This window comes from Erpetoichthys calabaricus, chromosome 8, assembly GCF_900747795.2.
Source record: "Erpetoichthys calabaricus chromosome 8, fErpCal1.3, whole genome shotgun sequence".
In the NCBI taxonomy this organism is placed as follows: Eukaryota; Metazoa; Chordata; class Cladistia; order Polypteriformes; family Polypteridae; genus Erpetoichthys; species Erpetoichthys calabaricus.
The window spans coordinates 17,253,787-17,275,691 of record NC_041401.2 but is presented as its reverse complement, the minus strand read 5'-3'; the positions used below and the strand labels follow the sequence as shown (position 1 = coordinate 17,275,691).

At 42.8% G+C, this 21,905-nt stretch overlaps 1 protein-coding gene and 1 long non-coding RNA gene across 5 annotated transcripts in view; one reads left to right on the top strand and one right to left on the bottom strand.

Moving 5' to 3' along the window:
* The window catches only part of LOC127528937 (uncharacterized), a 328,693-nt gene that overhangs the window by 231,742 nt on the left and 75,046 nt on the right, over nucleotides 1-21,905 (bottom strand). The window lies entirely within an intron of this gene.
* Nucleotides 1-21,905, top strand: part of rapgef4a (Rap guanine nucleotide exchange factor 4a) — a 348,015-nt gene that overhangs the window by 273,091 nt on the left and 53,019 nt on the right. For all 4 annotated transcript variants that reach the window (XM_028806286.2, XM_028806287.2, XM_028806288.2 and 1 more), the window contains 2 exons: nucleotides 91-167; nucleotides 9,064-9,210. In XM_028806286.2, the coding sequence (XP_028662119.2) occupies nucleotides 91-167; nucleotides 9,064-9,210 (224 nt within the window). The remainder of the gene's footprint in view (nucleotides 1-90; nucleotides 168-9,063; nucleotides 9,211-21,905) is intronic.

The following is a 21,905-nucleotide window of genomic DNA, read 5'->3' as shown; positions in this document are numbered from 1 at the left end:
ACAAAATGTGGAAAAATTGATGACAACCTAAGGCATGTTTTATGGGTCTTCACTTCCCTTACTCACTGGATGCTTCGGTGTTTCTTTTAGTGTTTAATCAAGGAGAAGAAGGAACATCATGGTACATCATTCTGAAAGGATCTGTAAATGTGGTGATTTATGGGAAGGTATGTTCAACTTGTTTCTTGGTTTTCAGTTGGGCCTGGTACTAGTCCAACATGGACTATAATCAAGAACATCATTGGCTTATATTTTTCACGTGTTGACAAGAGTGGAGAGTGTTCCCTGTGTGCCTCAACTCATACTTTTTCCACATATGCTTAGTGCCATTCTCTTTCTGTATCTGACACATTTTAGGATGCTGCCTTTTGCTGCCACCTTCCTGCAGCTGATAACAAGAGATGACAATTTCAGTGGTGATGAATTTAATCATTTGAGGGCGGAGTGGTGGCTCTGAGTCTAGGGATCTGCACTAGCAATTGGAAGGTTGCCGGTTCGAATCCCGTAAATGCCAAAAGGGACTGTGCTCTGTTGGGCACTTGAGGAAGGCCCTTAACCTGCAATTGCTGAGTGCTTTGAGTACTGAGAAAAGCGCTATAATAAATGCAAAGAATTATTATTATTATTAATTAAATAGTCAAAAGAACAAAAAGAGACGCAAGGAGTTGCCTGAAGGCATTCATAAGCAAACAACGCTCCAAAAACGTAATCCAACACAGTAAGCCAAAAAACAGAAGCAAAAAGATCAAATAACCAGCAGAAAACAAATAAACATCACCACTTAGAAAACTCACTTCGAAACATATTCAAATAAACCACAAGGGACTCGCTTTCCCATAATGCATTTAAGGAAAAGCTGGGGGCGATTCCCTGTAGTGAGGTATTTGTGACCCTGCCTCTTGAGGGACTACCCATAAAGTACAAGGAATGCAGGAGAACAAATTTAAGCATGTAGAAACTAAATAATAAACAATACTGAGATAAAATGCATATTTAGACAAATAATAAAAAATAAATAACAAAATTAACAAACAATTACAATGAAAAAAAAATCAAAACAAAAATGGAGAAACTCAGCTTACACAGAACGTTGCCTAATTAGTTGTCCCCGCCTAGGCTCCATATACAAGCAGCAGGGCAGATAACGCAAAACACTATAGTACATAGTAGACATAAAATATCACAAAAAAATGAAATAGACACCATATGAATATCCATCCATCCATCCATTTTCCAACCCGCTGAATCCGAACACAGGGTCACGGGGGTCTGCTGGAGCCAATCCCAGCCAACACAGGGCACAAGGCAGGAACCAATCCCGGGCAGGGCGCCAACCCACCACAGTAGATAGATATGAAAAGCACTATCTATCTATCTATTATATAGTGCCTTTGATATCTATCTATTATATAGTGCCTTTGATATCTATTATATAGTGCCTTTCATCTATCTATCTATTAGATAGATATCCATCCATCCATCCATCCATTTTCCAACCTGCTGAATCCGAACACAGGGTCACGGGGGTCTGCTGGAGCCAATCCCAGCCAACACAGGACACAAGGCAGGAACCAATCCTGGGCAGGGTGCCAACCCACCGCAGGACACACACAAACACAGCCACACACCAAGCACACACTAGGGCCAATTTAGAATCGCCAATCCACCTAACCTGCATGTCTTTGGACTGTGGGAGGAAACCGGAGCGCCCGGAGGAAACCCACGCAGACACGGGGAGAACATGCAAACTCCACGCAGGGAGGACCCGAGAGGTGAACCCGGGTCTCCTTACTGCGAGGCAGCAGCGCTACCACTGCGCCACCGTGCCGCCCACCACCATATGAATAACAATCATAATATGACAAAATACAAAATATAACCAAAAGCACAATAACATTTTATGAAGAACTAGCTACACTTTCTGTCAGTTAAGACAGTTAATACAATACATTTAAAAACAGCATTCCTGCTGCGCCTCTCCTTGACATCTTAGAGAAAAATGGACAAGTACTTTCCCCATTTTCGTATTTGAGGGTGTAAGAAGAAACATTGCCTGACCGTAACATTGAGTGTCACAAAAAGAGGACGTCAATCATCACAGATGACATAAAGATAAAGAAATAAACAAACTATTAACAGACTAATCCTGGACACAGAGGCTTGCAGAAACTCACAAATGCCAAGTAGTTCACCAGGGCTGACATATCGGGTCTTGTGATTGTAAGACTGCACAAAAAAGTTCAAAATAGCTTGTGGTGCTTTTCTTTGTATCCATTTTTATAAAACATTGCCTTTCTTGTTAAATAAGGGGCATACCCCTGGAGGGGGGGGAGTTGAATATGCTTATTGTCATTTGCAACGGTTGGGCTATTTTTAAACATAAAAATGTATAGCTCTTTCTCTTTCATTTGTTTGGAAAATGGCTTTAGTGTTATTTTTGATCTGTTTCAAATGACAAAGCTGATTCATTGCAGATAAAGAACATGAAGAACTAAAGGGCAGACATTGGGCGGCTAGATTGTGCGACTGTAGCTGCCGTTCAAGTGCTACTGTGCGTCTGGACTAAGAGGCAGGAAGGGAGAGACGATTCCGTTTCAAGGCCTGTAGATCTTCTCTGCTTCCCTTCCCAGAATGTCTGTCTGCAAAGTGGTACCAGGTGGCACTCACAGGTGGCGCAGTGGCAGTGCTGCTGCTTTGCAGTAAGGAGATTGTGGGTTCGCTTCCCGGGTCCTCCCTGTATGGAGAGTACTTTGAGTAGTGAGAAAAGAGCTACATAACTGTAAAGAATTATTATTATTATTACCAGCCCCTCTGAGACCCTGCTTTTGCATTTGACCACATTTCTGTTTCATTAATTAATAATAATAATTCTTTGCATTTATATAGCGCTTTTCTCACAACTCAAAGCGCTCAGCAATGGCAGGTTAAAGGCCTTGCTCAAGGGCCCAACAGAGCAGAGTCCCTATTGGCATTTACGGGATTTGAACCGGCAACTTTCCGATTGCCAGCGCAGATCCCTAGCCTCTGACGCCCATTGGCATCACCCTGATATCATTTAGCTTTGACCAGCCTTCCCATATGACCTACTGGACCCATAACCTTTCTGCTCCAGACCACTTAGTAGGACCATCAGTTTTCTAGTATTCTGGACACCCACACCTGTCTTGGCTTTTTTGCTTTGTAATGATTTTGAGCAGTTCTATCATATAACATACATTATATTTAATTCACCTCATTAGCTTTTCAATTTACAGTTATAATTGTTTTGAAACAAACAACTCCAGATGGTTGACAAAGTGCCTGGAAAGAAAAACACAATTTGTCTTGAAAAAGCACAGTTAAAAAGTGACCAGGTTTGTAAATGAAAAAGAAAAATATCAGGCAACCAAAACCAAAATGCAAAGTCTGAAACAGTAGCTAAAAGGTAACACAACTCAAGAGTCAAAAGTAAGTGAAAGTAGCAAAATAATCTCAAACTGACATTCATTATTCTTTATATCCACTAGTCTTCATCCAAACACTTATCTCTAATGGCAATAGCATCATGACATCATGCTTTGCTAAAAATATAATACAGGGGGTCCTCGGGTTACGACACGGTTCCGTTCCTACAACAGTGATGTAACCTGAACTTTGGTGTAAGTCGAAACACACCCTAACCTCAGTCACTTACCTATCCTTACATCCATCCGTCCATTTTCCAACCCACTGAATCCGAACACAGGGTCACGGGGGTCTGCTGGAGCCAATCCCAGCCAGCATAGGGTGCAAGGCAGGAACCAATCCCGGGCAGGGTGCCAACCCACTGCAGGACACACACACACACACACACGGGACAATTTAGATTGGCCAATGCACCTAACCTGCATGTCTTTGGACTGTGGGAGGAAACCCACGCAGACATGGGGAGAACTTGCAAACTCCACGCAGGGAGGACCCGGGAAGCGAACCACAGGTCTCCTTAGGGCTCATTTATACTTCACGCTCAGAACGCGTACGCGCCCGCATCATGGCCACCATGCCATGATGCGTCCTCTGAGCAGGTCCTTAGAAATTAACGTGACGCGTGCGCGAGTTTGCGTCCCAGCAAAAAGTCGGGGGGGGGGGGCGCAGTGTGCCAAAAGTTGGAATGTGACGTCACCGTCTCTGTTTACTATGTACATGTGACAGAAAGCCACTTTGCGGATCCTACGAGATTGGTGTGCGTGCTTCGATATTTGATAAATGGTTCGATGTGGTGAAGCAAAATGCCGACATACAGATGTATTCGTGGTGCTTTTATATTCAACTGTCACATATTCCCGATCGTAATGACACGATATGTTTTAAAAGTCTCACGTACCATCTTCTGTGCCGTCTTTTTTTCTAGGGCTTCCTCTGCTCCTGACAGCAGCGAATCGCCAGCAATAGATCACCACACTGAGCACATTAAATGTATGATATTCCAACTCTCTGCACATTTAGAATCCTGAGATTTATACTTGATATCACTTTCATGATGAAAAGCTTTAAAGTATGTATATTACATTTTACAGATAAATTGGTAATTTCGTTTAAATAATGAATACTGTTAATAATGACACACATGGAGGTGACACGGTGGCGGAGCGTTAGCGCTGCTGTCTCGCAGGGAGTCACGTCGCTGATATTCCCTGCCTGGAGTTTCTATGTTTTCCTGCTGGGTTTCCTCAGTGTGCTCCAGTTTCCTTCCAAAGATATGCAGATTTGGGGATTTGGTGCCGCTAAAATGATGCTAGTGTATGTGAGTGCTTGTATTCACCTTGCGATGAGCCGAGGCCTCGTCCAGGGATTGTTTCTCACTCGTGCCCAATGCTTGCTGGAATGGACAAATCCCTGGATGTAATCAGTAAACATCCTCTTCAGACATATTGCGGTAAGGTGTCTTTGGAATTTAACAGGTGTTCTAGGCAATTCACAACACAGAGAAGCCGAACCTGTGCTCACCATGATGATATCTCACACTGCCGCCTGGCGGATTCCTCCAGATTTACGTAAAGTATACGCGCAAGTATAAACACTTCAACGCTTGTGTAGCAGAAGCGTCCGCTGCAGCATGCGTCGCGTCGCGTGAAGTATAACTCCGGCCTTACTGCGAGGCAGCAGCGCTACCACTGCGCCACCGTGCCGCCCCCTATCCTAACACATTTGCAAAATCATAATCTAGAGCATAAAACCACAACTAAGTCACAGAAAAAGGAAAAGGAGATAAATATACTATACTGTACACTGTACTGTAGTAACAGAAAAAATGAGTGTAAAAGCAAATCCTTACCTTTATTCCTTCTCACGTCTCAATTTTTTTTTTTAAGTTTTTATGGGAGTGAGCATTGTAAACTTGAAACTTCGTATGTCAAGACGTTATAACCCGAGGACCCCCTGTATTAAATTTCACAGACCCAGAAAATCATGACATGTACCAGTTAAGCTCAGCAGATGGTGCCAGTCACTTTCGTATTTTATATGTTTAATAACACCATGATTTTGCCTTGCAGTTGCTATTAAAGACCAGCAGATCACATACAGCTTTTTTATTTACAGTGCATCACACAATGCTTCTTTTTCAGCTGCTTGTTGTAGCTGCGGTTGGTGAGAAAGTTATTAAGTGGAAAGTCAAAGCCATCTGTCGTCAATCCCAAAACCACAACCCGAATTCAAAACTGAAAAACACACCCTAAAGTATCGGGCTAGAGCCTATTATGGTAGAACTGGGCATAAGACAGGATCATGAACCCTGGACTTGTTACTAGTAAAGTGCAGGACTGAAATATATGAGACAGATTTAAGGAAGCTTATCAGCCTAACCTGCACATCATTCAAATATGGAGGCAAATTAACTGGGTAACTGGGGCAAAATATACACAGACACAAGTAGGATGTGCAAAGTTCACATATGCATCCATCCATCCATCCATCCTCTTCCGCTTATCCGAGGTTGGGTCGTGGGGAGCAGCAGCTTGAGCAGAGATGCCCAGACTTCCCTCTACCCGGCCACTTCTTCTAGCTCTTCCGGGAGAATCCCAAGGCGTTCCATAGTCCCTCCAGCGTGTCCTGGGACTTCCCCGGGGCCTCCTCCCGGTTAGACGTGCCCGGAACACCTCACCAGGGAGGCGTCCAGGAGGCATCCTGATCAGATGCCCGAGCCACCTCATCTGACTCCTCTCGATGCGGAGGAGCAGCGGCTCTACTCTGAGCCCTTCCCGGATGACTGAGCTTCTCACCCTATCTTTAAGGGAGAGCCCAGACACCCTGTGGAGGAAACTCATTTCAGCCGCTTGAATTCGTGATCTCGTTCTTTCGGTCACGACCCATAGCTCATGACCATAGGTGAGGGTAGGAACATAGATCGACCGGTAATTTAAATTGAGAGCTTCGCCTTGCAGCTCAGCTCCTTTTTCACCACGACAGACCGATGCAGCGCCCGCATTACTGTGGACGCCGCACCGATCCGCCTGTCGATCTCCCGCTCTATTCTTCCCTCAGTCGTGAACAAGACCCCGAGATACTTGAACTCCTCCACTTGGGGCAGGATCTCGCTCCCAACCCTGAGAGGGCACTCCACCCTTTTCCGGCTGAGGACCATGGTCTCGGATTTGGAGGTGCTGATTCTCATCCCAACCGCTTCACACTCGGCTGCGAACCGATCCAGAGAGAGCTGAAGATCACGGCCTGATGAAGCAAACAGGACAACATCATCTGCAAAAAGCAGTGACCCAATCCTGAGTCCACCAAACCGGACCCCCTCAACGCCCTGGCTGCACCTAGAAACTCTGTCCATAAACATTATGAACAGAATCGGTGACAAAGGGCAGTCCTGGCGGAGTCCAACTCTCACTGGACACGGGTTCGAATTACTGCCAGCAATCCGGACCAAGCTCTGACACCGATCATACAGGGACCGAACAGCACTTATCAGGGGGTCCGGTACCCCATACTCTTGGAGTACCCCCCACAGGATTCCGCAAGGGAATTCTTAAATATGCAGAGAGTGAGAATTGAACCTAGGACTATTACGTAGTCAGGCAGCAGGGCCTACCCATGTGCGACCATGCCACCATTGATCAATAGGTGACATAACATTCTCTGACATGCTTGATCCAGTTTAAGGCTGCAGGAGAACGGACGGACCTATCCTGGCAGCACTGGGCACAAGGCAGGAGATGCTCCTGGAAAATGGAGCAGTTCATTACTGAGCCTTGATTAACACAGTAATAATTCATATATTGAGTTATTGATAACTTTGAAGTACAGTAGTACCTCGGTATACATCCTTAATCCGTTCCAGGTCCTTGGACTTATACCAAACAGGACTTACACCAAACAAATTTTTCCCATAAGAAATAAAGGGAAAATGATTAATCCGTTCCCATGGAAAAAAAAATCCTATTGTTATTTTCATATTATACATTGATGGGGTTGTATAAAATAATTTAAACACTGCTTAATACTAAAATACATAAATACAACAGCATTTAGATGAAATAAATGAAAATTTAACCTCACGTTACCTTTGCTGAGAAGAGTCAAGTGCCTGCTAGGATGGTGCTGAGAAGGGAGGAGGAGGAGGAGGAAGAGGAGATGTTATTGTTTGGAAGGAGAGTCCCCTTCCAATAAAACTTCAAGAATCTGAAATTCTGGTGTTTTTTTCTCTCTCTCTCCCCCAAACTCTGTAACAAAATCATTGGCGGCATCTTTATCAGCAGTGGCTCCCTCTCCATGCCTCACAACACTGTGAATGCCAGTCCTCTTCTTAAAATGATCAAATCAGCCATGGCCGCCTTTAAACACTTCACTTTCTTGGCTCGTTCCTGCCTTGTTTTTTTTTTTTTTTAAAGATTGGCATGTATCAGGGGCGGCACGGTGGCGCAGTGGGTAGCGCTGCTGCCTCGCAGTTGGGAGACCTGGGGACCTGGGTTCACTTCCCGGGTCCTCCCTGCGTGGAGTTTGCATGTTCTCCCCGTGTCTGCGTGGGTTTCCTCCGGGCGCTCCGGTTTCCTCCCACATTCCAAAGACATGCAGGTTAGGTGGATTGGCGATTCTAAACTGGCCCTAGTGTGTGCTTGGTGTTTGTGTGTGTCCTGCGGTCGGTTGGCACCCTGCCCGGGATTGGTCCCTGCCTTGTGCCCTGTGTTGGCTGGGATTGGCTCCAGCAGACCCCCGTGACCCTGTGTTCGGATTCAGCGGGTTGGGAAATGGATGGATGTATCAGTTTTGCCTTTTCGCAAATCGTTGCCTCCGATATGCTATCGCCAGCACACTGTTTTTCTGTTATCCACAGAATCAGGTGAAAATTCACAAGGGAGTTATAGTGCGGGTTGTTCACTGGATGCTAGAAACTGGCATACTGACGCTCATGGGAAGTGGTGGCTTTGTCTCGAGAGAGGTAAACAAGGGTAGCGCGCGAGTCGTATTCCAAACAAAGGTTGTAAACCAAGCAAAATTTTTTGCGTCCAAACAGGACATTTACCAAGTTGGACTTATTCCAAAGTGGACGTATACCGAGGTACCACTGTATTTCGGTGCCCATGTTGTGATGGATACAGGCTGGACCTAAGACTAGTAGTAATGCTGTAGTCAAGACCACCTAAATCGAGACCGAGTCAAGATCAAGACAACGGCATATCAAGTCAAGACCGAGACCAAAGTGGTCCAAGACCAAGTCAAAACCAAAACTAGTCAGATACCAGTATGGTTTTGGACCTTGAATTACAGTTTAATTGCTAAATGTGTAAACCTTTCTCTGCAACAATTCTAAAAAGAAAAAGACAATTGTTCAATTGCGAACAAAGTAAAAGGAAAAAATAATTTAAAAATGGTGCTTTCAAAAATAGCAGCCGCCTAACCACACTTACGACGATGAACAACGAAAAGACTACTGCAACCTGTGACCAAGACTTACTCTGTGCAGTTTTATTACAGCCAATGAAAACGAAACGATGTATATTTTTAAAAGTGCATTTTTAATAAACAAAATTCTTTGTGTATTCACTTTTATTTTATGCCAGCATGTGTCTCATTTACCTTGTCGGTGTGTTTCCTTTACAGGGGGTTGTATGCACGCTCCACGAGGGAGATGACTTTGGAAAACTGGCACTGGTGAACGATGCTCCAAGAGCAGCATCCATTGTCCTACGTGAAGACAACTGCCACTTCCTGAGGGTGGACAAGGAGGACTTTAATAGGATCCTGAGGGTGAGTGGGAAAGCATCTAATTAATGTAGGCTTTTGGGGTGTAGTGAAAATGAGACGTTGACATGTGCTCCAGGCACAAAGGTGCTACGTTTGTCTTGATTATATTCATACCCTGGCCTGGAGTCCTGCACTAAGGTAACATAGCTGTCTCAGGGCACTGAACTGTAAGACAATTCAGGATAAGGAGCTGATGGTAGAAATGTCTGAGTAGAGCATTTTGCCATTTAACATTGAAGATGTACAGACAGGACTATTTTTTAACAGATTTTTATGATGGTTGATTTCACAAAGGAAAATGAACAAAGTGCAGTAAAAATTTAGAAAGGGGCCTTCGTATAGAGCAGGGGTGTTGAACTCTGGGCCTGGAGGACCGCAGTGGCTTCAGGTTTTCATTCTAACCCTTTTCCTAATCAATGACCAGTTATCACTGCTAATTAACTCATTTGCCCTTTGTTTTAATAGCCCTGTTTTTAAGGATTCAACCCTCTGAATTGATTCATTTCTTCATTAAATGACAGCCAAACAGAAATGAGATGTGAAACGAGCCAACAGATGACCAGCTAAATTGGGGCTTCAAACTCCAACCAGTTCCTTAATGAGAAGCTGATTCTTGCTGTTACTTAAACTCGTTCTTTAATTCCACAGCTTGTTGCTGCTCTCATTCTGACACAGCAGACATTTCCAAAATTGTTGATTGTCTGTTTTTTCTAAGAACACCGTCAAAATGTTTTGGTGACCTGAGTGATCAACCTTACCGAGACCTTCACCTTTCTTTATTTTCAGATACAGTGGAACCTTAGGTCACGACCGTAATTCGTTCCAAAACTCAGTAACCAACTACAATTCCTAGTCATATAATTTGACATCATCAAAGGAAACAACATTCAGCAAGTGCATTCATTAAATGTGACGTGCTGTCTGACCAGATGTCATTCAAATTTTTCTAGTTTGATGAGAGCCTTAGGTCAATGGCACACTAGCTACAACTTTCAGATGGTCAACCTTAAACAGTTGGTGGATCTCATTGCTTTGAGGATGTCAGATTACACAACTAGTTCACAGGGGATGACAGGTCATATGATTACTTCAAGACTTCTCAGCACATTTTTATATTTTTAAAGTGCAGTGGAACCTCAGGTCACGACCGTAATTCGTTCCAAAACTCTGGTCGCAGCCCGATTTGGTCGTGACCCAAAGTAATTTCCCCCATAGGATTGTATGAAAATACAATTAATACATTCCAGACCGTACGAACTGTATGTAAATATTTTTTTTAAAGATTTTTAAGCACAAATATAGTTAATTAAACCATAGAATGCACAGTGTAATAGTAAACTAAATGTAAAAACATTGAATAACACTGAGAAAACCTTGAATAACAGACAAAACTAACATTGCAATAGTTCACACTATAGCGCTACGAACCGCTGGCTAAAAACACTTTTTTTAATGAGTTTTAATTACAGGGAAAAAATGAACATTTGAAAAATCTGTAATTTAATAAACAACCAAGAAAAGTAACATTGCAACAATGCACGCTACGAATCGAACGCTGTAAAGAGAAGTGAAGTGGAGGTTAAAATCCAATAGAAAAAAGTCTTCATTAAATGCAACGAGGTTAAAACAATGCTGGAATCAGTCTCTTTAAAAACAAGCCCGGTGCGTCCTTTAACTGCCTTCTCTCTCTCTCTCTCTCTCTCTCTCTCTCTCTCATGCGCGCGTCTTTGTGTGTGTGTGTCTCTCTTGTGCGTGTGTGTCTGTCTCTCTCTCTCTCTCGTGCATGTGTGTCTGTCTCTCTCTCTCTCTCTCGTGCATGTGTGTCTCTCTCTCTCTCTCTCTCTCTCATGCGCGTGTCTTTGTGTGTGTGTGTCTCTTTCGTGCGTGTGTGTCTGTCTCTCTCTCTCTCTCTCTCTCTCTCGTGCATGTGTGTCTGTCTCTCTCTCTCTCTCTCTCTCATGCGCGTGTCTTTGTGTGTGTGTGTCTCTTTCGTACGTGTGTGTCTGTCTCTCTCTCTCTCTCGTGCATGTGTGTCTGTCTCTCTCTCTCTCTCGTGCATGTGTGTCTGTCTCTCTCTCTCTCTCTCTCTCGTGCATGTGTGTCTGTCTCTCTCTCTCTCGTGCATGTGTGTCTCTCTCTCTCTCTCATGCGCGTGTCTTTGTGTGTGTGTGTCTCTTTCGTGCGTGTGTGTCTGTCTCTCTCTCTCTCTCTCGTGCATGTGTGTCTGTCTCTCTCTCTCTCTCTCTCGTGCATGTGTGTCTGTCTCTCTCTCTCTCTCTCTCTCGTGCATGTGTGTCTCTCTCTCTCTCTCTCTCATGCGCGTGTCTTTGTGTGTGTGTGTCTCTTTCGTGCGTGTGTGTCTGTCTCTCTCTCTCTCTCGTGCATGTGTGTCTGTCTCTCTCTCTCTCTCTCTCTCGTGCATGTGTGTCTGTCTCTCTCTCTCTCGTGCATGTGTGTCTCTCTCTCTCTCTCTCTCATGCGCGTGTCTTTGTGTGTGTGTGTCTCTTTCGTACGTGTGTGTCTGTCTCTCTCTCTCTCTCGTGCATGTGTGTCTGTCTCTCTCTCTCTCTCTCTCGTGCATGTGTGTCTCTCTCTCTCTCTCTCTCTCATGCGCGTGTCTTTGTGTGTGTGTGTCTCTCTTGTGCGTGTGTGTCTGTCTCTCTCTCTCTCTCGTGCATGTGTGTCTGTCTCTCTCTCTCTCTCTCGTGCATGTGTGTCTCTCTCTCTCTCTCTCGTGCATGTGTGTCTGTCTCTCTCTCGTGCATGTGTGTCTGTCTCTCTCTCTCTCTCTCTCTCTCGTGCATGTGTGTCTGTCTCTCTCTCTCTCTCTCTCTCTCTCGTGCGTGTGTGTCTGTCTCTCTCTCTCTCTCTCTCTCTCGCTCGCTGCACAGGGAATGCACAGGGAGAGACTGAACACGTGCGGAAATCATCGGCAAACAAACCGACAGGGAAACTGGCTTGTTCGTATACCGAGTGTGTGGTCGTGAACAGATGCAAAAGTTTGGTGAACTTTTTGGTCGTAACCGGATTTGTCCGTGGTCCAAGATGTTCTTGAACTGAGGTTCCACTGTATTGTGGATAGCTGGTCGTGTGGGCAGCTCATTTTTGTGTCTCTCTATTGTTTTGCTGCTAATTAAGGAAAAAGAAACAACAAAGGGGCCTGAGTCAAGTTAATTAAAATTAAGGCAAAAGAAGTTAATTATCAGCAAGAACTGGCCACTAATGAAGAAGATGGTTAGAATGAAAACCTGTAGCCACTGCGGCCCTCCAGGACCGGAGTTCGACACCCGTTCTATAGAGCATCTATTAGTAACTTATTGCTAGGTTACACAAGTAAAGGCTTTGTTAACGTCCTTTTTATATTGCAGTAAGTGACTTCTAGACAAGCTATTGATTGTAGATTGCACAATATATCAGAAATTCTGGCTCCTCTGTTCCTGCTATTTTTCACATTTTAAACTTTTGTCATACCTCACAAAAACCTCAAAGAAACTGGCAGCAGCTTGGGCAGCATTTGTTTCCCCACGTGTGGTGATCCAGCTGTGCAGTGGGATATGTGATACAGTAGTTGGTTCATCTCCATCACCACAGGGAATGTTAAAAACATCTGTTTGTCCTTGCAGAGTGCCCAGCTACTACCACACTGGCTCATGTCTCATACTAGGTTAGGCAGTAGCTTGGTAAGTAACATTACATTCAGTCAGCAGGGGGTAACATTAGACTGCTTGGAAACTGAAAGCAAGCATTGGAGAAAAAAGGAAAACCACTCGAATGTGTAAAGAGAACTACTATTAAAAGGTTTTTTTTTTGTAATTAATTTTTTAATGATGTCAAAAATATAATAAAGTGACAGCAAAGGAAAAGGAAAGGAAAGGAAATTTTCATATATAAATTTTGAAGAAAACTCCTTCATCAGCATTTACCCAAAACTCACCCAACCCCAAAGCTATTTAAGCAATGGATTAAATTGGAAATGATGGAGCACACAAGTCACTGACAGGTCCCAGAGGCCCACACGTACATCTAATAAATCAGGGGTTTGCTGTCAGTCATGGCTTGATCAGGGAGATAATGTTTTCCCATTTACTAATAGTTTGCACAGGTACTGACAATTTTAATAAAGCAAGGTTGTAAAAAGAGGACTTCCAGACCGAGGTAGTGACAGGTTTGGGATTCTTCCATTGAGAGACTGTTAGACTTTTGGCCGGTATTATGGCCAATAATAATAATAATTATTATTTGCATTTATATAGAGCTTTTCTCACTACTCAAAGCACTCAGCAATTGCAGGTTAAGGGTTTTGCTCAAAGGCCCAACAGAGCAGAGTCCCCTTTGGCATTTACAGGATTCGAACCGACAACCTTCCGATTGCCAGTGCAGATCCCTAGCCTCAGAGCCACCACTCCGCCAATGAGATACTGTGCTGGTAGTGAAAAGAAAGAGAGAGAGAGAGTAGAGAAGTCTAGCAGAAGTGGAGTAGTAAGAGTGCATGGAATGGAGATAGATAAGATGTAGCAATTAACACCCAAAGAACAGAAACAGTGGGACATTCCCACCTACTTGTAAAAGTTGTTTAAAAAAATCAATAATGTTATTCCAGTTATAGGCAGATCAATTTAAAATAATGTTTTATCTGGAATATGGCTGTGGAAAGAGGAATTCAAGATTGGTAGGAAGGATTTTTATAATAAAGAATAGTACTTTGAGACACAGAATATTGAAAATAATTCAAATGGAATCTGAAAAACATTAAGCTGGATAAAGAGAACCTTTAGAATAACTCCTTTTGCAATGTCACAGATAATTTCAGTTATTTCCAGGAAACAGTAAATATGCCCTAGTCTGGATGAAAAGAATCAGTTTTAGATGGATGTAGAAAATTAATTTCAGTTGGAGCCACAGAGTTAATTCCACAAATAATTGAGAATGATAGGAGATGTATATCTAGAAAAAAGCTTTCAGTTATGAATAGTTTCTAGTGTATAGGGAGGTATAATTAGAGTTGGACCTGCGGATATTCAGTAATTCCAAGTAGATCAATTATTGAGTATGCCATCAATTGTAGTCATATACATTGATTTTAGTTGAAGTGGGGGAATTCAGCTCAATTTTCAAATCAATATATTCTCATTAAACTACACTTCCACTTATGATCCAAATGCACTATATACTAGAGCATATAAAAAAGTTGCTACATAAACTACACAGAACATAAGAAAAACTAAATAGTGTATTTAAAACTCCACCCTGTGGGGTAAACGTTATCATTATACAAAGTTACTGTCTGTTATACCTGCATTTTTAACACTCTTTAATTTAATATTGTTTATATCAGTATGCTGCTGCTGGACTATGTGTATTTCCCCTTGGAATGAATAAAGTATCTATCTATCTATCTATCTATCTATCTATCTATCTATCTATCTATCTATCTATCTATCTATCTATCTATCTAAAAATATATATATAATATACACATTATGTACAGTGTATTAACAGAATAACTTTTAGATGCAAATACTCTTGAGAGTAATTTAAATAGATCAGAGGTAGACAGAGAAAACAGAGTTGAACTATGACAATTAATTCCTTTAATCATAGGTGAATATCATTAATACAGTGCATCCGGAAAGTATTCACAGCGCATCACTTTTTCCACATTTTGTTATGTTACAGCCTTATTCCAAAATGGATTCAATTCATTTTTTTCCTCAGAATTCTGCACACAACACCCCATAATGACAACGTGAAAAAAGTTTACTTGAGATTTTTGCAAATTTATTAAAAATAAAAAAATTGAGAAAGCACATGTACATAAGTATTCACAGCCTTTGCCATGAAGCTCAAAACTGAGGTCAGGTGCATCCTGTTTCCCCTGATCATCCTTGAGATGTTTCTGCAGCTTCATTGGAGTCCACCTGTGGTAAATTCAGTTGACTGGACATGATTTGGAAAGGCACACACCTGTCTATATAAGGTCCCACAGTTGACCGTTCATGTCAGAGCACAAACCAAGCATGAAGTCAAAGGAATTGTCTGTAGACCTCCGAGACAGGAGAAAGAAAATTCTCTGGTCTGATGAGACAAAGATTGAACTCTTTGGTGTGAATGCCAAGCGTCACGTTTGGAGGAAACCAGGCACCGCTCATCACCAGGCCAATACCATCCCTACAGTGAAGCATGGTGGTGGCAGCATCATGCTGTGGGATGTTGTGGGAGACTAGTCAGGATAAAGGGAAAGATGACTGCAGCAAAGTACAGAGACATCCTGGATGAAAACCTGCTCCAGAGCGCTCTTGACCTCAGACTGGGGCGACGTTTCATCTTTCAGCAGGACAACGACCCTAAGCACACAGCCAAGATATCAAAGGAGTGGCTTCAGGACAACTCTGTGAATGTCCTTGAGTGGTCCAGCCAGAGCCCAGACTTAAATCCGATTGAACATCTCTGGAGAGATCTTAAAATGGCTGTGCACCGACGCTTCCCATCCAACCTGATGGAGCTTGAGAGGTGCTGCAAAGAGGAATGGGCAAAACTGGCCAAGGATAGGTGTGCCAAGCTTGTGGCATCATATTCAAAAAGACTTGAGGCTGTAATTGCTGCCAAAGGTGCATCGACAAAGTATTGAGCAAAGGCTGTGAATACTTATGTACATGGGATTTCTCAGCTTTTTTATTTTTAATAAATTTGCAAAAACCTCAAGTAAACTTTTTTCACGTTGTCATTATGGGGTGTTGTGTGTAGAATTCTGAGGAAAAAAAAAATTTAATCCATTTTGGAATAAGGCTGTAACATAACAAAATGTGGAAAAAGTGATGCGCTGTGAATACTTTCCAGATGCACTGTAATTACAGCACATAGATGCAAAGATTGGATGCAATAGGATAAGGGAAATTCCAGTTGGATCACAAAAATGCTAAGCATGGCAGCAAAGATGTTAATCTTAAGGATATTATGTTTGTGTCCAAGAACTTGCTGAAAATGATTTCAGTCAGATTTTTAATGATAGAGAGCAGTGTCTGCAAACGTGGTCCTGGAGGGCCATACTGGGTGCTGGTTTTTGTTCTAACCTGACTGCTTAATTACAGTAAAAACCAATCCTTGCCATTAACAGATCTTATTTATTCAGGTCATTCTTATGTTGAGGGGCGGCATGATGGCACAGTGGTAGGGCTGCTGCCTCGCAGTTAGGAGACCTGGGTTCGCTCCCTGCATGGAGTTTGCATGTTCTCCCTGTGTCTGCGTGGGTTTCCTCCCACAGTCCAAAGACATGCATGTTAGGTGTATTAGCGATCCTAAATTGTCCCTGGTGTGTGTGTGTGCCCTGTGGTGGGCTGGCGCCCTGCCCGGGGTTTGTTTCCTGCCTTACGCCCTGTGTTGGCTGTGATTGGCTCCAGCAGACCCCCATGACCCTGTAGTTAGGATATAGCGAGTTGGATAATGGATGGATGGATTCTTATGTTGTAGATTTTCCCTTCCTAATTCCTAAATAATTCTTACCCCTTCACTTTTTTCTCTTCAGTTTCCTTCCAATTATTTTTATGAAACCTGATAGTCCATGATGAATACATACAGGTGGACGTTAGATGGAGAATTGCTTGCTCCTTTTTCATTTGCGTCTAACTGCTAGTAAGGAGCAATTAAAAACAGTAATTGTGGCTGTTTAAGGCTAAAATAAGCAATTAAGGTTGAGGAATCTTTCAAACAAAACAAACAAAATGTATCATAAAAATGTTGCTTGAGCAATAAGTGCTTCAACAGTAATAACAGAGTTCTCATTAAAAAATAGGGTCGGAACAATAACTTACTGCCACTAAGGCTTTCAAGGACTTATTTACAGACCTTATATACAGAATGCAGTTGGATATGGAAAAATGATCAAAATTCAGCTCACAGCATTTTAAGAATGATTTCTGTTAGATTTGTGGGACTAAGTTTAGTTGTAAACATATTAGAAGGAGCAGAACATTTTAAATAGCATCTTACAGAATAAATGCAAGGAATTTATATATAATTTTATATGTTACATAGCACATTTTTTATAACTTACTTAACTTTCTGAAACCCACCTAATCCAGTTGAGGGCCACAGGGAAACTAAGTCTATTAAGAATCTTTTGGCACATGGCAGGAAACAGATATGGACAGTGTGTCAGTCCATCACAGAAGCCACTCTCTCTCTCTGTCACACACACACACAGCCATAGTCACACTGGGCCAGTTTGGAGCTGCCAGTTAACACAATGTGTACATATTTAGGATGAGGGAGTACCAGAGAAAAACCAACACAGACATACAAAAACATGCAAACTCTGCGTAGGTGGCAGTTGGGTGCAGCATATGGACTAATTGTGGTTTTTTCTCAATTATTTACGAACTTCAACTTGTGTGAGCGCTCAAATGGTATCCATTATGGTTTGCTTCTGTAAGTTACCTTGCATAAATGCATCTGCTAAATAAAGAATAATATTAACACATTAAGAATCCTCCAGTTTCAAGATAAGGTTGATGGCCATGCTGCTGTAAAGTGACAACATGTACTGTGTTGGTGAGACATGTAGATAGATAGATAGATAGATAGATAGATAGATAGATAGATAGATAGATAGATAGATAGATAGATAGATAGATAGATAGATAGGAAAGGCACTATATCATAGGTAGGTAGGTAGGTAGATAGGAAAGGCACTATATCATAGATAGACAGATAGATAGATAGGAAAGGCACTATATCACAGACAGATAGGTAGGTAGGTAAGTAGATAAACAGATACTTTATTAATCCCAAGGAAAAAATGAAAAACAGTTGATAATAATAAATAGGTGTTTCTCAGGTGGCAATCAAATCAGGACTGGCACAAAATGACAGAGACACCCCTTTAGAAGAAGCCATGACCGGAACGGGTGGGGCCAAAGGTCCATGACCTGGAATAGACATCTTCAGGACTGCTGGTCTATGATTTGTAGGGAAGAAAGGAGAAATGTTAGGCAATGGTGCCAACCCTCAACTTGGGATGGAATTACAAACAGTTAAGCCTTTAGGTTATCTCCCAAGAGCATATGCGATAGATGGATAGATAGATAGATAGATATGAAAGGCACTATATAATAGACAGATAGATACTTTATTAATTCCAAGGGGAAATTCCCATACTCCAGCAGCAGCATACTGATAAAGAACAATATTAAATTAAAGAGTGATAACAAAGCAGGTATACAGACAGACAATATCTTTGTATAATGTTAACGTTTACCCCCCCCCCCCCCAGTGGAATTGAAGAGTCGCATAGTGTTGGGGAGGAACGATCTCCTCAGTCTGTCAGTGGAGCAGGACGGTGACAGCAGTCTGTCACTGAAGTTGCTCCTCTGTCTGGAGATGATCCTGTTCAGTGGATGCAGTGGATTCTCCATGATTGACAGGAGTCTGCTCAGTGCCCGTCGCTCTGCCATGGATGTCAAACTGTCCAGCTCCATGCCTACAATAGAGCCTGCCTTCCTCACCAGTTTGTCCAGATGTGAGGCGTACTTCTTCTTAAATACTGTAAGGGTTTCACTGTACTTTATACAAGTGTGACGATGCAGGTTTGCTACATGCTCCCATCTGCTGTCTGGGAGCCCTTAAACCCAACACCGTCGGTAATGTTACCGATGAGCTAAGCAGTGAGGCAACAACATAGCAAGGGGATGGTGTATAAAAGTGCTTTTATTTAAAACAGTACAATACAGTGTCCAAATAAATAAGTGTAGTGCCTTCCAAAAAGAGTCATTCTTTAAATAAATAAATCCATTAAAACAAAACGTGGAGGTAAAAATCAGTAAATAGAAAAAAAACCCCACAATCCTTTAGAAATCGAGGTTAAAACACAATGCTGGAAGCAGTCCTTTAAAACAATTCAGAGCCCGGTGTTTCTTGTACCCTGGCGTCTGTCCTGCTTCTCCCATCTGGGCCCTGCAGCAGGCGAGTCGCTCTCTCAGCAGCTGACCTTCACTCTGCTCGACCGGTCTGGAGGCCTCCCGATTCCTGGCTTCGGTCGCGCACTCATCCCAGACTGAGACTTGGTTTCCTTGACGACCAGGACGCTCATATCAAGGACTTCACCCACCAAGCCTCCTGACTCCCGCTGCCTTCCCGGCCTTACGCGGCCAGTCGTCCTTCTGCCGGGCACTCCCGTTCCTTCCTACAATGCTCAGCGGGAGCGACCACTTCCTTCTGCCCCCACTGAGTGTTGGCCAAACACCCTTCTTGGGGCTCACCTTCCAGCTGCCTGTCTGCGAGTCTGCACTCACTTGCTCACACCGGCTATTTCACCACAGAGCTTCCTGCTCTCCAGCAACCTCCGTCTTTCTTTCTCTTTCCTTTCATTTTCTCATTTTCTCCCCCTCTAGCCGACTGGCGCTTCTATATATCAAGAGGGCATGTAGAGAAAAGCCAAGCAAAATGACACCTTTTATTGGCTAACTAAAAAGATTACAATATGTAAGCTTTCGAGGCAACTCAAGCCCCTTCTTCAGGCAAGATTACTCAGAAATAAAGTCTAATCTTGTTTCTCTGTGTTGGGGCATTCAGAAATGCCAACCAGGTGAGCTCTCAAACTTGGACTTCACAGATTCATTGTTGCGTGCATAAAGAGGCACCATGCCCTGCATCTGTGCCATATTGCTGTCTGGATGGACACTGATCTCTGCCACCCTGCTCCCAATGACGTTTGGTGTGGCTCCCTTTCAAATATGGCAAGTTGAATTAACATTCAAATTGAATTTTAAGGTACCTCAAAATATGTTTACTTGAAGATATCTTAAAATGCATTTCGGATACCTCAAATATTTTTAAAGATGTCTTAAAAATGAATCACTTTGAGATATCTGATGTGCAATTTGAGATTTCTCAAATGCCAGTTGTAATAAGGTGCTATATAGCGCCCGACCCAGCACAGACTTACTCGGAGGCACATGTAAAATAAACAGTTTCTTTGTTTTTATCTTCCCCATAATCCACAACACAGTCCCACAAGCACTTATTACAGCACAAATTACACTTCTTCTCTCCACCTTGGCACCACCACTCCTCCCAGGCAACCTCGTCCTCTTCCTCCCGATTCTGGCTCCTGAGTGGTGGATGCTGGCCCTTTTTATAGCCCACCTGGAAGTGTTCCCAGTGCTTGATCACTTGCGGCTAATTGCACTTCCGGGTGGGGCTGCAGAACTGTCCAGGTGGGTTCCTGGCTCCATGCAGCATCCCCTGGCGGCCACCCCAGCTCCCCACAGGGTTGTGGAGAACTCCATCTCCCAGGAAACCCTGCGGGAAACTGAGGCACCATCCTCAGCCAGGGAGGCTGCCACCAAGTGTCCCGGGGGAGGTAGTGAGATATCCATAGCTGCTCCCCCGAAACATATACAGAAGGGGCATCCCGGCCAGGCATGGGACCCGGCCACCTGTCACACAGTCAAGACACAGTATCTCAAAATGACTTTTTTGTAAAATTACCTATGTTTTCAGTAGGGCTCCTGCCATTTTAAGATATTTTCAACTGTACAAAAAGTTATTTTAAGATATCTGGAAAACCATTTGACTCAAACGGTCTACTTGTTATTTTAAGATAACTCAAAATGTAATCAAGACAATTTAAAACGCATTTCAGAATCTTCATATTGACTCATGTTTTTAAGGTCTAAACTTCATTTTTCAGATGTTTTAAATTAATTTCCTGATAGCTTTTATTCTTTAAAATCATAAAATGTATTTCAGTTTATCTCAGATTTGTAAAGTAAACTTTAAAAAGACAGGATTTTATTTCAAGATTTCTGAATATCCTTTTGAGGTTCAATGCCTATGAAAAGTATTCACCCCCTTGGAAGTTTTCACATTTTATTATACAACATTGAATCCTACTAGATTTAATTTGGCTTTTTTGACACTGATCAATAAAACAAGACTGTCAAAATGAATACAGATCTCTATAAATTAAGTACAAATATAAAACACAAAATAATTGAACACATTTACCTCTGATGGTGGCACGGTGGTGCTACGCTGCTGCCTCACAGTGTGGAGACCCAGGTTCGCTTCCCTGGTTCTCCCCATGTCTGCGTGGGTTTCCTCCCACAGTCCAAAGACATGCAGGTTAGGTGCATTGCGATCCTAAATTGTCCTTAGTGTGTGCTTGGTGTGTGGGGTGGGGTTGCCTGCCTTGTGCCCTGTGCTTTGCACATCTGTACTCTACCATTTGTCACCATTCTTCCTTACAAAATTGCTCAAATTCTGTCAGGTGTCATGGTGATTGTGAGTGAACAGCCTTTGTAAAGTCCAGCTATAGATTCCCTGTTGGATTTAGATTTGAATTCTGACTCAGACACTCCAGGAAATTGTTTTTAAGGCCCTTCTGAGTACGTTTCACTTTATGCTCTGGGTTGTTTTCTTGCAGCACAGAAAATCTTCTCCCAAGGCACAGGTTTCTTGCAGACTCCATCACATCTCTCATAAAGCTGCGACTGCTGAAGCATCTGGGTAACAGTTGTTGTCTGTACAGTCTCTTCAGTCTCTCCATTGTAGCTTGTACCTCCTTCAGAATTTTCAGAGGTCTCTTGGTGGCCTCCCTCACTAGTCGTCTTCTTTTCATTTCTTAATGATTAATTTAACTGAAATTCAAGGGACATTCAATGACTTACAGTAGATATTTTCTTGTCTCTGTCCCAGACTCA